Raw genomic sequence first — 16,201 nt, 5'->3', positions numbered from 1 at the left:
GCTTTGGGAACGGGGAGAGGGCCAAATGACAAATAGGTGGGCTTTTAAACACCAGTTCTTTTGGATCTGTCCGGTCGGCTTGCTTGTTCAAGTATTAATTGCAAATGACTGCAGCTTCTCATTAAAGTATGAATGGAGATGGAGGTTATGAAGACAGCTTTCTCTCTCATTTTTTTTCCTTTCTTTTTTCTTTTTTTTTTCCTTCCTTCTGTTTCAGTGGAGACTTGCTCCACAAAAAAGGCTGCTTTTCTTTTATAATAGGTACCTCATGATATCAAAGCGTCTGCTGGGTTTTGGCTTGGAGTGTGGTCAGGTTTCTAATCTTGGCCATTCTCTGACAGCTCTCCCGGGAAAAGCCTGCCATTGAATTCTCTAGGAATGACTCATTTCATTCCAGGCTTCTTTCCACTGGAAGAGGAATTTTTTTCAGCAACAGCAAACAGAAGCTCAAATAACGCATTTTTATCCCGTGTTACAGACTGTCTTCCTGGGCACGTGCACAGCACATTGCAGGACCATGAGCAGGCCTTTGGGTACTCCTAACTCTTTAGGGTTGAGAAAGACCTTCAGTGCTATGTTTTTCTATACAAAAAATTTTCTCCTTGTGAGAACCCACACCTTTGGGAAGAGGGCCGAGCAGCAGTAATTCAGGGTTGTTATTGCGGAAACACTGTAAACACACAAAAGTGACCTTCAGGGAGATAGCCTACATGTCCACATGGTGACACCCCGGCATCTGGTTCCTAGCGTGTTCTGGGTCGGGTTTTTTTAGTCTTGTGACTGCAGGTCTCGGAGGTAGCCTGACCACAGACTCAGTGCAGCTAACCGTTTTCCCCCTTTCTTTGTGCTCAAAGGGAACTCTGCAGTAATTCTTTGCTGCCATCAGATGTTTCTCTTGCAGAAGCACCTTGTAGACCAAAATTACACTGAGGTCAACAGGCCCCTACAGAAGCTCGCTACATGTCAGTCCCTGTCCCGGTGAAGCAAGAGTCCTGAAGCCAAGATCAGGGAGATGAGCATGCCAGCTGGGTGGAGCAGGGGCACGCATGAATCACATCCTGGTGGGACCATGGAATCAGCGGGCTTGGGCTGGTATAGATAAGAGTGGGGCCTGGCCGTGGGTGTACGCATGGGGCATGTCTGCATGTTACTGTTAGGCTGGGCTCATCTTTCTGATGAGCGGGACAGCAAAATCTGGCCTGGCCATGGACAGCATGGCGTGGTGTTTTTTGGATAGTTGCCTGCGTTATGGATTGAAAGACAGGCTTCTGCAGCAAATGCTCTGCTGGAATTTCATCTGTGTGCGCTGCTGAACAGCTTCTCCAGGTGTGATTAAGTGTTACGTTGTTGTTTGTCCCATCCTCCATCACCAATTTGTCACTTTAGGCAGAACACTGAACCTCGCTGTGCCACCAGTTCCCTTCTGACGTCCCCTTGGTTGTCTCCTCTCAGGCTGTCCCCTCAGCATCATTTCAGGAGCTTAGGGAGAGTTAAAGCCTAGTGAACTATTAGAAGCTCTGTTATGGGGCGGGGTGGCGGGGGGAGGAGAGGTGTTTAAAAGCATATTTAACAAACATTTGTCGAGAATTGTTGATGCCAGTTGGTCCTGCGTTGGGCAGGAAGATGAACTAATTGACCTCTCAGATTTTTCCCCAACCCCGTTTCCTACTATTCTTTGGCTTTCTGCAGTGTCTTACAGAGTGAGGTCTAGCAATGCTGTTGTAGCCGGTGAAAACTCGCCCTTTGCGCTCACTTTCTTAGTCCGCAGTGGATTGACTACCAACTCCCATACATCAGGCTCCAGGGGAGTATACTATTTAAAAGCAAGAAGAAAATCTCATGAGCTCTATTTAGTGAAACTTCTGTGCAAGTAAACTTTGCTGTTCAGCACAGCTGCTCGCTCTGTAGACAGAATAAACCCAGTTACTGGAAATGCACCCTGGCAATTACTTCCGTGGTTCTGCATGAGTCTATATTTAGTTTCGTGCCTAGTGGATATCTGTTCCTGATATCCATGTGTGCCACAGTCTGGAAGCCAAATGGAGCAAAATCTACTTGCCAGATGTGGGTAATAGGTAAAGCCAAGCTAAATACTGGCTCCAATCCCTTTTACAGGAGGGCAATTTCTGCCTGATGTTTTTGGCTTCTCTGAAGCAGGCACGCAAACGTGTTAATGTTGTGATACTGGAGTGAGATGGAGTGACTTGCAGAACATTCTGTTCAAAGGAACAGCCGAGGAATTGCTCTGAATGTTTGTGAGGAGCTCAGTAAAGGGATGGGTGAGCAGTGGGACTTACAGTTCAGCGTCAAATTCTGCTTGGTGGCGAAACGAGGGGGAGCAACTCTCCACCGTTCTCATTTCTGTTTGGCGGAGTGTAGAAGGGAAGGCTTGTCTGCTTGATGCACCTGTGGAGCCCTTGTGACCTTCAAGAGGGTTAGGCAGTGCACCAAGAGAACATCTCTTAAGCTGTGCTGCTTAAGGAAACAGGCTGTCTGAGAACAGCTGCACAGCATTTGGGGGACATATTCAATACCATCTTTGTCTGATGTCTGCTGTGACCAAGAGTGATTCATTTAGATCCCAAAGTTTAACCATGGGCTAACCATTTACTCCATGGACCTACTGAAAGCCCTGAATAGTTGGTATCTACCTGGTGAGTACTTTCCTTTCATTCATGTCCAAGCCCTGTCCCAGACTGGGAACCTGTTTCCAGCAAGGCTGGAAACCCAGCCCAGACGAGACTGGTCTTGGTGTTCTCTGTAAACCCTGGTTAGGTCCCTTGCTTGGGAGGGAAGGGACATCTTCCTGAACTTTTCCCCATCTTGTTTGGTTGGGAGCTCAAGTCCCTTCACCAACAGCCTGTAGGACATCCTGGGGCAAGGCTTTCTCAAGAGTTCCCCTTGGAATCTTTTTCCTACACAAATAACTAAATAGTTTTCAGACAAAGGGTACACAACCTGATTATCCCTCTTCGTGGGTGAATGTGTGAAATGCTTTGCCCTAGAGTCTCTTTTTCTGCCTTTCTGCAGAAATTTCTCAACCACACTTGCATACCTTACACCAGAAGAATGGTCCGAACTCAACCTGGAGTTTGTTGCTTAAATATATTTTGAGAACTGGCCTGGTCTTTCCTCAGCAATTATCACTGCTTCCAGCAATTACGCCTGTCAGCTTCTTTTTCTTGCCTCTTAATCCCATTTCTGGTTATCTAACTCTGCCATGCAAGCTGTATGGGTCCCGGGTATCTAATTTGGGACTGTAAACTCTACAGAAAGCGGGTTGCATTAAACTTAGCTGTTTCAGTGCCCCTTTGCAGACCCGGCTTTCAGTGTCTCAAAGCTGAGTGTATAAGGTAGGTGTAAGCTGAGGACCGCCCGCTGCCCACTGCAGCAGGAGCTTGACTTTCTTGGTGGGATGATGATGTTAAACCTGATGTATAGCATATGAAATAAGTGGCCTGCATGTGGCTCGGTTCCCTGTCTGCAAAACGGGGATGAAAGATAAACTTCCTATCACACAGGAGAGGGGGAACAACCCAAACCTTGAGCTGTTCACAGTGCACAAACAGGAGCCACTCGGAGATACCTAAGATGGAGCTTGATGGGCTCACGCTGTGATTCTTGGGTGGAGAAGGTGACTGTAGCAGTTTCCTGAGGTCAAACCTCACCTTGTTGGCCAGGGCCCCACAGCCTTCCCTTGACCTGGTCACCCTGGCAGTCCTAGCCTCAGTGCACACAGTCTGAGGTGTACTTGCCTGCAGGCCAACAGCCAAACCCTTGGCAACACCCTGGGATCAAAAAGGTAGACACAGGCGGCTTTTGAGTGTCATCTTCTAGAGTGGTTGATCTGAGGCGCATTTACTGCGGCTGGTGGCATGAAAACTGATTGCCCAGAGGGCTGAGCTGCCTTTCAGAAGTTCTGGGCAGCTGTGGCTCCCAGTAAGACCAGTGGGAGCCTACTGGGAGCTGTGGCTGCTTGGTCCCTTTGGTAGGTGTAACTGCTGTGTACTTTGGCACAGGCGCGAGTATAACGTGCTGTGTTGGCTGGATTCGGTGCCAATGCCCAAGGCAACCTACAGAGGCTGAGGACTGGTTTTTATGAGATTAGGCAGAGTGCCCCTGGATGAGGGGCAAAAAGTTATGTTTTTAATCTTATCCCAAGGCAGCAGAAGGCCGCAGAGCCCCTCTGAAGTGCAGCTGTGTTGGGTGTTGGAAGCTTTGTAGGACGTGGTACACCACACAGCAATGTCAGGAGGGTCAGATTCCCTCTGGAGATAGGAGGGCAATAGTTTGCCACTTACCAGGAAAACATCAGGATCTTTAGCTACCTGATAGACGCAGCATTATGTAGCGCTTTGTTCTGTTTACTTTACAAAGATCAGAAGCTGAATTTGTCCTTCTGGGAGTTAAAGAAGTGGTTCTTGGAAGGAGAGCAATGCACACCTTTCACATCAAAAGGGAAGACACTCCTATTTGTGAGATGTTCCCTGATTTCACCTGATGCCCAAACACTAGGGAGATGTGTCAGTGTGCAGGAGCACAGGTTGCAGCAGTAGGGAAGGCCACTGGGGATCTAGCAGAGCTTTGGTGCAGCTCACTGCTTTCTTGGAGCACCATTGCATGACCTTCTTCCCAGGAGGAATATGTGGGGCTGCTTTGGGACTGGGTATTAGCAGGTCTTGCCTACAAACTTAAAGATCAGAGCAGCCTCAGAGCAGCAGGCAGCAAGCCTAAGGTTTCATCTCAGCCCTCTCCTCTTCCCACTAGCTGAATTGGTGATGTGACCTTTAAGCTCTCTCCTTGCAGATGTTTTTTGTTGTGATTCTTTTGTGTCTGTTCCTTGGTAGATGAGAACTTGGAAGAAAATGTTAGAGCTCGGCAAGCTGGAGGGCATGGGGGCTCTATTTTCCATCCGCCTTCTTGGGTTCCTCCCTCATCCCCCGATTCCCAAGCTGCTCTCTGTGAGGATCTGGCTTCCTCTGTTTACCCAAAAGTGTGACGCTGCCGTGCTCCGGTGTTTGTTCAATCCCTTCCAGCTCCTGATCCCGCTGAAATCCCAGGAAGATTTGGACAAAGCGATGGAACAGTTGGAGCTGAGCCCTTCCCTGAAAAGCCTACGGATCCTTGTGAGCGCTCCAAAGAAAGCGAATGTGAGCCCTTCACCTTCTCTGCTCTTTTGTGTCCGGAGCGAGATGCCTTGTTATTGTGTTGGGGAGTGGAAACGAGTCTCCTGACGGTGCAGAGCAGAGGGCAAGCTGGTCAGGAGGGGGGTCAGCCCTCCTCTGGCTCAGCTGCTTGGAAATCCTCCTGCGGTAGCAGCCCAGAGGCCGAGCTCAGCTTCCCCTAGCTCCTCCTGGAGCCTGTGAAGGGTTAAATATTGTACTGATCCTCAAACAAGGTTAAACCCCACGAGAACGCCTTGTGCTTTGCGCCTAGGGATGCTGTCACCATTCCTCCGCAGCCACTCCTCCACAGACGTCGCAAGCCCTGGCCCTTGCTGTGCTGGGTGGCAGCGTGGGGACCGTTCCCTCCGTGTGGTGCTGCAGTACTAAAGGCCAGGGAGAGCAAACTGGAGAATCCTTCAGTCTCATGCAGGGCTGTCGTTTTTTTGGTTTGGTTTTTTTTCCCCCATTATTTATTTACTTGTTTTTCCTAAGCTCAGTGGTTTTGCAGTTAAGCCTGTTGGCTTGACCTCGCCTGCACAGAGTGTCTTGCCAAAGCACATGTCGTGCTGCCCCAAGCACAGGCTGTAAAGCAAGGGATTCGCAGATGTTGCAACTCCGTTTCTTCCTTATATTTCGTAGAAGTACTGGAGAGAGACTGGCTGTCTTTAAACTCGTACTGCTTGTCCTCATGCTACTGCTGGTGCTCGCAGCGCCTGGAACTTCTCCGTTCCTTTTGAGAGGCTCTCAAAAGGCGCAGGGACCAGAGTCCCAGCAGAAAACTGAGCTATCAATCAGTGTTTCCTAAATCCTGGGCAGCAATGGGACAATCTGCCCTAGTAACTGCAGGAACGCTGCAGTATTGCAAGTTAACTCCTTAGACCAGAGCAGCCAGGTAGATTGATGCATACCTTTAAGAGTCGGTCAGGCTCTTCCTGAAGCATGTAACCATGCAAGAACATATGGTTCCGAGGTCATACATAAAATTATCACAAAATCACGGTGCGCTGTAGTGTTTTATCTTCAACTTGGCCACTACCACTGAAGTCACCAGCTGGATTGTAATTTTGTTGCTTTCCCCATGATCCATCTTCCCTAGCAGAACCTGATCCTCCACTCAGTGTTCCTCTGCTCTGTTACAGAGGAGCCTCTGCCGCTGTGGAGCATGGAGGACAGGCTCTGATTTTTGGGACAGCAAACTTGGGTTCGGGATCAGTCTCTGTATCTATCTGGAAATAATGCAGTGTGGGAACAGTCTTCTATGTCAAATGTCTGTATTTATCATTATCAACTGGAGCTCAAACTTATTAGAGTATTTTAATAGCAGATGCGAATTGTTTGTGAATGATTTCTGAATCGCCCTTGATTACACACGTGTCCTTTTTTTTTTATGGTTCTTGGGTAATATGGTCATGGGGAGCCAAATACAGGGTTTCACATGGTGTGTCTGCAAGGGCTCTGACAGAGTCTGATCGTTCCCTTTGTCTGATTACCAGCTCCTGCAGCCAAACAACAGTAAACAGCATGAAATGAGGATCTCCAGATCCATGGGCGATATCATGGGATCCCTGTACAAGGACTCCGAGAGGACGCGGAAGTATTCAACAGGTCAGTGAAATGCAATGCTCTGCTAGGTGTTTTGTGCTGTTACAAGCTGGCCACCATCGCCTTTCTCTTTCCTGTCACAACCCTGTAGCTGCTATAGTCTGGACGGCCACCCTGATGTCTCCCACCAGTAGCTCAGTGCAGTTGCTGCTTATCCTTAGCCTGAGGAAGAGACTGCAAGTTGCACGGATCAGACGAGGTTGTACTGAGCAGAGTCTTATGTTGGGCTTGAAAGCTAAAAAGAGCAGGGGATCTGAGGTGTAATTTGAGGGGGGAAATGCAGCGATAAAAATCTCCATTGAAATCCACGCTACTGAGCTTTATTGAAGCAAAGAGTGAGGATCTATGAAAAGCCAAGGCTTTTTGAGACCTTGACATGGTTATTCCTTTAACCATCTGCTGTCATTCCTCTCGGCATCTCTCCCTCGTCCCCAGTTAGCACAATAATGTAGCTGAATGGGTTTGTATTCCTTAGATCCTGAGCTGGGACCAGCTTGACCACATAAGGACCAAATGTATGTCTCCCTGCCACCAATCTGTTCTTGTTGGTGGAGTCTGTGGAAGTTGCCTTTGTGGTTTCTCAGGAGCATGGATGCACTCAGTGTCTTGCAGTGCTTGCATTTCAGATGCAGGGAGGCGTCCCTTTCCTTCAGAGATGCTGGGAAGTAGATACCTGCAGCCTCTGAAGCCGCTCTGGCAAATGCCTGGTCTCCTCTTGCAGTCTGCAGGCACTGGAGTTTGTTTGTAGCCTTGTCTGATCTTTTCTTTGGTTTTCTGTGCTTCAGTTAATGCTTTTCTTGGTATACAGCAGAGGCATAATTATTCATGTTACAACCTATAGGCAGATTCAATGATCTTGAAATACAATGGATGTTCTCTGCCGCACCTGTGAGCGCTGGTTAGAGTAATTTCTACAGATCTGTATTGTTTTCATACAATTAGTCGACAACTGTAGAAATGGCAGCATCAGAGGCCTTGAATACAGTGGGGGGTCCTCCTATACAAATATGCTTCAACCTCCAAAGATCCTCTGTACTTACATGGCAGTAAACGCTTCCAAACTCTTTGTGCAACAAAAGAGTATTTTTCTCCAAGGATTTGCCCTTTCTCTGTCTCTTAGCCTGTGCTGCCTTGATAACATAGCCTGTGGCTTGCTGCATCTCAGACAATGATATATAGGAAACGTTCTTCTAGGGTAGGTCCAATATAGCCCCTTGTGCAGCCATGCCCAGCGCTTACTGAAGCCAGGCGTGGGTGGTACAAGAGCCCGCTTTGGGCCTGGTGTTTGAATGTGCCAGGGATGTCTTTTTCTATTGTGGGTGTTTTCTCCGAGCTCGCACGGCTCTTGAGAGTTTGCCCAAAGTCTGGCAGAGTCACTAGATGCTTCTGAATGAAATGCGCACAGAAATACATGGTAAGGCACAGAGCCTCAGCAGAAACTCTGCTTGTGCGAAACACCCCTGCTGCTCTGTTCTGGCACTTGTTAAGCTGTTAATGTAAAGCAGTGAAGAGCTGTGGCACCGGCAGCTGTCACTGATGTGTGAACCAAGCGTGATGGGCAGAATTGATCCCATGATCCCATGTGTAGCTGTGCTAGCGAGAAGATGAGTTCTTGCAAAGTTAGACTTTTGTGTCACGCTTTGGCCTTTCCTTACTGTGTCGGAGCTGCTGTAATATGAAGAGTCCACACCACTGACTGTGAGGTGTCACTGCCTTGAATGGCGTCCTGTAGGTAAGACAAGGCAGACAAAGGAGGAGATATCAGCTCTGCAAGGGTGAGAGCCTGAGGTACAGATGGATTTTGAGGGAATGCCTGAATAGCAGAGTGGAGGAATGGATGTAACGTGCTGGTTTAATCTAGGTAACAGAGGAGGAGGCGAACTGGGCAGACCAGATGGGGGATGCAGAGTGTGATAACATTGGGATCTTCAGGAGGGTCTGCACGATGACTGCTAATGCAGCAAAACCCTTGTCCTCGGCGCTGTAATATAGCTAGGTAGCAAAGGCAACCAGTCCGTGCTATGGTCATCCCTCTCTTCTTTCCTTTTTTTTTTTTTCTCCTTGCTCTTCGTTTGAAAAGAGGTTGCAACAAACCCTCTGTGTGGGTAACAGCACACCAGACCTCTCTTCAGAGTTATCTGGCATCTGTAGGACACTACTGCAGCCCTGCTTAGGAGGCGTTCACAATCCAGCAGATCCACTTTTTTCACCTTCTGTGTCAGAACTGGTAATCCAGCATCTGGGCAGAAACTCCAGCGAGCTGAAAGGGAGACCAGTGTTTCAAAGGGAGCATAAAACTGAACGTCAGGCAACAGACAGATACGGATGATCCTGTGTTGCGGTTCCCTGAACCGGGGATTCCACTGAACTTGGTGGATAGTCAAAAGGCAGCCTAAGAGGCTGGGATTTCTGTAGGAGAAACTACTCTTCATCTGCAGTCGCAAGGTATTTCACAGTGTTTGCTTCCGCTGTCGTCAAAGCGGCTGCCGTCAAGAGAGGATCTTAACTCGGTTCAGCTTTTCTCTTGAAACCACATTTCAAAGGAGATTTAAACCGACTTTATAAAAAAGGTGGTTCGGGGTCACATTCTCAGTGTTTCTGAGATGTCTCACGTTTTTCTGCTGACTCTGCCATGTTAGCAGCAGTGAAAAATAATAAAACTGCGTGTTGTTGGCACAAGCACATTGGAAGGGGGGGGTAGATGTTCTGGGGAAGATTTTGGCTATTTTTGCTTCTGCTGGACAGAAAATGTCTTCACTCCATGTCCCTGAAAAACCTTATGCAAAGTCAATATTTTCTTTTTTTTTTCCCATAAACTTTTTCAGTGGAACAACCCCCCCTTTTTTCTTTTTTTTTTTTTTTTTCTTTTTGAAGTGGAAAATGTTCCAGTCTCTTGGTGACCACCATCTACAAGTGCTCAGCTGAGTGCCTGGAAATTTTGGCTAAAATCTATTGGGGTTCTGGATTTTCAAATAACTGAAGGTTGTTTTTATGTACTTTGAAGAAATACATGTTTCACAACATTACCTGCAAATTATTCAAGAGCTCTATTCCCGAATCACCATTTCAGTGGAAACATTTGCCGAAAGCTTTATGTTTTTATTATTTCAATTTTTCCACGGTGGCAAACCAGGCTGCTGAGTTGTGGCATCCTGTGCCTGCCAACCCTCTCCCGACCAGGAGCAAATGCTGGCTGGGTCCGTGCTGTCGAATATGGACCAGCCATGGGAACAGCAGGACTTTCACCTCAGAGAATTGCCACCACGGTGATGGTGCCCAGGTTTTCATGGATGCCTGGACACATGTGCAGCAGCATCTAACCCCTGGGAGGATTTGAATGCAGATCTCTGGAGAGAGATGGTAGAAAGACCTTGCTGGCCAGGTGACTCTGAGAAACAAAGGCCTGGAGGTGATATCCGTGCCGTTAAATTCACAGGGCCAGGACGCAAGCACTGGCTGGCCACTTATGAGGTTGCTTAATCATTAGAAGATTCCCTGCCCAGCCCTCTAGCAATGACTGGCATCCCAGCAGTGCCCGGGTACAAACTGGGCAGCGTGGATTAGGGACCTGTCGCAGGAGTTGAGATGGATGAGACCCCCTCTGTTTTGAGGAGAGGAGAATTTGGCTGTGTGCATCATGCCAGCTGCTTTAGGGCTAGAAAATGGGCTCTGTCCTGCTTATTAATATAGAAGTACCCTAAAGTTTGTCTCAAATCAAGATGTAGGAATCCATCCTCAGAGGATCAGCATGGAGAAGAAGGGAGACTTGTAGGGGTCCTGCTGAAAAAGAATAAATTGAGGGAGATTTGGTCCATCTGCTCACACCTCTCCTCGACAGTCACAGAATGAGAAACTTTCTGCAGGTTTATCCCCTCTTGTGCTGCTGTGTCCTGAGCCCTGTGTTTCTGCCAGGGCTCAGAGGAACGGCACATCTTGACGTCATTGTCCTTCGTTCGGCTCTGCGGCGATGTCATCCCAGGGCTGGGCTCTCTGTGGCTGCAGCTGTGAGCGTAGGTGGCTGCCAACAAACCCTCCCAAGCTCTTGACTTTTAAGGGGCTTCTCTTCTCCATCGGGACCCCTGCTTGATGCTGATCGGTGATGGATGAAGTTTTGGGAAGGATCTGCCAGGGCAGTGAAAGGGTAAAGCCAGGGAATGGGGAGGCGGAGGGAAGCCAGGCCTGGCACAGGGGAGCTGGCTGTACGTGCAGCACCACAAACTCTGCACATACTGCATGAAAGACACTTCTTAAATAAAAATAACGGAAGGGAACATGAAAGATGCCAGCAGTGACTCTAAGTCTCCGTGCTGGCCTGGTTCACCCTGCTCGGGACATGCTGTGCTCTAGTCTCAAACATATGGCTTTACATTAGTGTGTGTGTAACATGGGGCAGGAGTCCCTTCCCAAAGCACCTTGCTCCAAAGGGTAACCGAGGTCAGATGCTCAGCTGGTGCCAATCTGCAGAGTTTCTCTGAGTTCAGGAACCCTGAATAGAGCTGCTGAGATCCAGCCAGCATTCGGCTTGTAAAGAAGAGCCTCAGAGCCCGCCCCATCCCCGCTGGGTCTGAGGACTGGAGCTCACATGTAATCCCCTAGACTCCATGAGGACAGTCCCTCGGGGGTCTCCTCTCTCTGCATCGTGCTCCTGCTGTTTCTTGAGTAGTAGGTCAAGCGCGAAGAGCATCTGTGATGTGTCAAACGGGCACATCTGGGCTTGTCTGTCCGTTTCTTCCTCTGCCGCCGGGTGTGTAAAGCAGCATTATCTAACGTATCCAGCATGCCTTGTGTTGCCTCTGCTATGAGTTAAGCCTGCTATTGAGTACCACAGTTGCTCTATCTCCCTGGCCCCTGTTTTCCATTCCCCCATTTTGTTAACAGGGCAGGATAGGGCTGGAGGGGGGGAATCAACCTTGGGCTCCGGAGCTCTGCTCCCACCACCTCCCTGCATTCCTCCCGGGCAGATGGGCACGCATGGATGCGACACAGCAGCAACCAGTGCTCCTGGAGGTGCGAAGCTGCATAAATTACTTTGAGCGGCATTTCTACCCAAACAGCCTGTCTGAAAGGCATCGGGTTCAATCCAGCCATTTGCAGGCGTGCAAAAGGCTGAGCATTTTGTTTAACTTCCTCGCCTGCTGGGAAATAGCTAGTGTCTTATCCCCTCTTGCAGTTTTTGGCAGGAAATGTGACTCTGGAAGGTCAAACACAACTGACCCGATGACTGGGAGTAGTTGTTACAGGCAAAGGCTTGATGTGAGATCATGCAAAGTCTTTACGCTTGTGATAAATCTCATTTAACTCCCTGGGTTCAAAATCAAACAGGGCATGTACAGCTCTTCATAAAATCAGAGTCGAAGACATCCTGGGTGGTGGGTGGGTTGTTGCAGCGAGAGATCCCAGCGCTGCACGAGCAGACCCACACCTCATCGTGGCAGCAACAAAAATGCTCAACAGAGCTAAGACACAGGGGGTATACCATGCCAAATCCTCTAGCAGCTTTTTTGGAGCAAGAGCCACCCTAATCTCTTTATGCGGCATTCTGGGTTGACATCTGCGAAGCAAATGAGGGGATGATAACACCGTGATTTATCCAGGGTGCCCGAACTGTTAAATGGTTAAAGGTTTGTTTATTTATCTTCAAAGAGAGGATGCCGTACTTCCCAACTGGTTTTGTTTTTAGGGCTGGTGGAAGGCCAGTTCATTATGAGCGCCGCAGCACTCGAGAGATTCTCTCCCCTTGATCTTGGCGTTACTTCAGTTGAACTTTTTTCGCTGTGTTCTTATCCTGCAGGAAATCTGTGAAGGAGAAAATAGGAAGAAGAAGGGAAAAAAAAAAAAAGTAACTCAAAGCCATATGACTCTTATTTTTACAAGCTGAGCAGGGAGTCTGGAGGGAGGCATACTGTGGGACAAGGATATCTCTGTATTTGGTATAAATCCAGCAAGCCTGATTTAGTGATCTCTAATGGTGGTGTGACACTGCTAATGTTAGCAGCTCCTGATGGGTATCAGCTTAAGTGAGAGGTGGGGACTCGGGTTTGTAGTGTTGATCACGCTGATGGATTTATGCCAGAGACCTATCTGGCAAAGTAGCTGTGATGCAGAAGAGGCAGAAGCGTTGTGTTGATTGATCGGTGTTGAATTTTCACGATGGGATAGGCCCCTTCCCGGTACCTTTCTCTTGCAGTATCACGCTTAGCCTGGGCATGTTGTTACCAAATGGTAGTAACGAACCAAAGAGTTGGCAAGAGTGCTGCAAAAATGGAAACGAAGTGTAAGGAAACACATCTCCATGTGCTTTCTTAATTCTTAAAGGATGTGTGCTTTTTAGAAGTCTGCTTAAAAACAAGTTGTTGTGTTGTGCGAAGGCTCACATTGCACAATAACGACTGGTTTAAGCTCCAGCACGGAGCAGCACGGACCTCCGTCAGCAATTCCTTGCCATGAAGTGATGACAGCCCAGGGATGGAGGGGAGGGACTGCAGAAAGACAAGCAGAGCCAAGCCTTTGCATCTGGGCTAAGTGAGGGCAACGCTCTCTACATCCTGAAAAGGCACGAGGAATCAATTAGGGTGAACTTGGGGGAATAAGGGAGAGGAATGGGACGCTGATGCAAGGAAGCTGTGGATTTCCCTCTCAGGTGCAAAATAGAAAACCCCTTTTGCTAAACAGCTCTTGTGGGGTGCCCGCAAAAGCCTTGCTCCGTGCGCATGATGCGCTGCAAAGCCCTAGGGGTTTCCGGGAGGATCTGCCAGCTGCAGGCGTGGAGCCTCTGGGGCTACAGATAGGGGAGACAACCCTCCCTGGGCAGGAGATAGGACGAGCTGATCCCGTAGATCGTTCCCCTCCCCATGGTTCTTGGATTTAAGGGCTGGTTTTCCTTCCTCTTTACTTCCTTATAGGGAAGGGGGAGAGAAGAGCGGTATTTGAGTGCAAGTGATTTTCCGTATAAGAAGCGTTTAAGTGATGTTGCAACGAGTTCATCCGGGCTGTTTCCCACATTGCCGAATGAGGCGGTGATGTGACCTAGGGAGGAAATGCCCGGGGGTCGAAGAGGGGAGGTGGGTTTGGAGGTGCGTTTTGCTTTGAGATTGACTGATCTTATCACGATAAAACTCTGGAGCTCTTATCTTTCTAGCATTGACAGAGCACCTCGATACAGTGTGGGATCCAAGGTAGGTTGAAGGCCAAGTCTGCTAGCTGTTGTGTGGCCCCACAGTGAGAAGCTGTTCCTGTTGCAAAAGCTTTGTAGGATGTCTGTAAACAATATTGCGTCTCTAGCTCCGTTCCCTTCCACGCAAGTTCAAACCCAGCAGCGTCTCCAGGAGGTTTGTGATCACTGGAACAGTATCTCTGGAAGGACTTCAATGTGGCAAGTCCTCTCCTTGACCCATGCCTTTCCCGTGTCCTAGGCTCTCTGCACACCGGCCGGAGCTCTCCGCCCCCGGGGAGCGTTCCCGAAGAGCAGCAGCAGATTGCCCGCCAGGGGTCCTATACCAGCATCAACAGCGAAGGCGAGTTCATCCCTGAGACCATGGATCAGAACGTAAGTGGGGCTGGGGCGCGTGGGTTAAACCGGGGCAGCGTCAGGCACGAGCGAGGCTGTGCTGTGAGCGCCGTTCCCACCATTAAATCCCCAAGTGGGCCCTGCGCGTGGGGCTCAGGCCAGCTTTTTCCAGGAATGGGTGCCCCTGGGCTTGACATGCTGAAGAAACAGCGTGCCCTATTTCCAAGAACCCTAAAAGCCACCTGCGGTGGTGATGGCAATGTGCTCAGGCACCTCAGGTAGCTCTGGAGGAGCGTAGATCTGGCACACACGTGCACACCAGCTGCCAGGCCCTCATTGCTGCAGCCTTCCCAGATCCCGGGGAGCAGGAGGGACTGTGCCAAGCAACCGATTGCCTGCGATTGCAACAGCCTGGGAACGTCAGCAACTCTCACTGCTTCCCAGGTGCTGTTTCTGCCTGAGCTCCGTCTACAGTTCTTGGCTCTGCCCGCAGCCTCTCTCTGTGTCCCTCCTTCATATATATTGTTTTTCCCCCTCTGTTAGTAAGGATTTTGTATATTCCAATCCCTCAGTAATAAAAGAGCAGCTGGTTCTTCAGCATAGTGATGAGCAGTACCTCTTCCTCCAGTCAGCTTGGTACCCACGACTGGGGAAACTGGAGTGTCAAGGGACCAGGGCAGGAGCAGCTTACACCTCCCTCTCCATTTGCATCTCTGCGTAAGCTACAGCTCTGAAGAGCTTAGCACAGGTCCTGTGAAATCAGCTGGGCTAACTGGGCACACAATTCATTCTTGCAAAGCTCTTGGAAGGGCAGGACCAGGCTCCACAATTTGCAGGAGGGCTGGCTGTGCAGGAGGGACGTGGAGGGACAGCCAGAAGGCACTAACCTCACTCCAGCAGGATGCTGTGACAGCCCCCAAGGATCTTCCTTAGGGACATGAGCATTTCCTACACTCGGGTAGCACCCACTAGCTCTGCTTTTGTGTGCAGGCTGTGCCAGTGTTTCTATGGCAAAGTTGTGTTTTCAACAGTTTATTATACAGCCGTTAATAAAGTAAGAAGTCACTCCGGGTGAGTCTTGGCAGTGTCAGAGTGCAGATGTATCTTGTGCTCTTTGCAGCCAAAAGTTGGCTTTCTATTGTTTTCACATGGCTTCCAAACACGTTTGGTAGGATTAAGACAAATTGTGTGTGCGTGCAGGGGGAGGGTCCGCATGAAGCCCCTCTGGGGTGCAAATCAGCGCAGCTCCACTGGCTGTTAACGGAGCTCCGTTAGCGCTAGCTGAGCTCTGACCCTGCTCCTTAGGAAGGTTCCCAGATGCTCTCCTCCTCACTATTCCCCAGCATCGCGCTGCGGGTGGCCTGCTGCCTTTCCCTGGTGAGTTACATGCAGGAAAACAGGGTTTTGGGGATTGAGCAGCCATGCGTTTGGGCTTTGCCCTCAGCATGTCCTCGTGCGGCAGCTTCCACATGTGCCTTGTGGAAAACCAACTACAGGCTGGTGCTTGCTGCCTTCCGGGGAATGCCCCTGTGCAAGCCTGTGATGTAACTGCAGTCTTTGCCTTGAGACCAGCTTGGCAGATGAGCAGAGGTTGAGTGTGGAGCCTGCCTGGATTCCCAATTCTATGCTTTTGAGAAATGAATCCGTTTCAGTGTTATTTTAACTGCTGGGAGGGGCCTGGCATGGCTGGCAGAGGTGGGGAGTGGCGTCTAGCAGAGGTCTTGTTCTTCTTTGGCTGGTGTACTTCGATGGATGAGGCTTTGGGGTAAAAACTGGGAAGCGGAGAAAAATCCGACTTTCCAATTGGGACCGTCCTGCCAAAACAATGCGAGCTGTTATGACAACCGGCTGAGGAGGTCTAACACAGGAACAGCACATGGAAAGGGGAGGCTGTTCCCGGACATGGGGAAGGAGGAGCGACGTGGGT

General features: G+C 49.4%; 1 protein-coding gene across 2 annotated transcripts in view; it reads left to right on the top strand.

Moving 5' to 3' along the window:
* The window catches only part of LOC141738587 (mitogen-activated protein kinase kinase kinase 3-like), an 85,597-nt gene that overhangs the window by 53,746 nt on the left and 15,650 nt on the right, over positions 1–16,201 (top strand). For both annotated transcript variants that reach the window (XM_074574012.1, XM_074574011.1), the window contains exons 6-8: positions 5,037–5,150; positions 6,659–6,770; positions 14,180–14,313. In XM_074574012.1, the coding sequence (XP_074430113.1) occupies positions 5,037–5,150; positions 6,659–6,770; positions 14,180–14,313 (360 nt within the window). The remainder of the gene's footprint in view (positions 1–5,036; positions 5,151–6,658; positions 6,771–14,179; positions 14,314–16,201) is intronic.

Source organism: Larus michahellis, chromosome 2 (genome assembly GCF_964199755.1).
Source record: "Larus michahellis chromosome 2, bLarMic1.1, whole genome shotgun sequence".
Taxonomy (NCBI): Eukaryota; Metazoa; Chordata; class Aves; order Charadriiformes; family Laridae; genus Larus; species Larus michahellis.
This window is presented reverse-complemented; position numbering and strand designations above follow the sequence as displayed.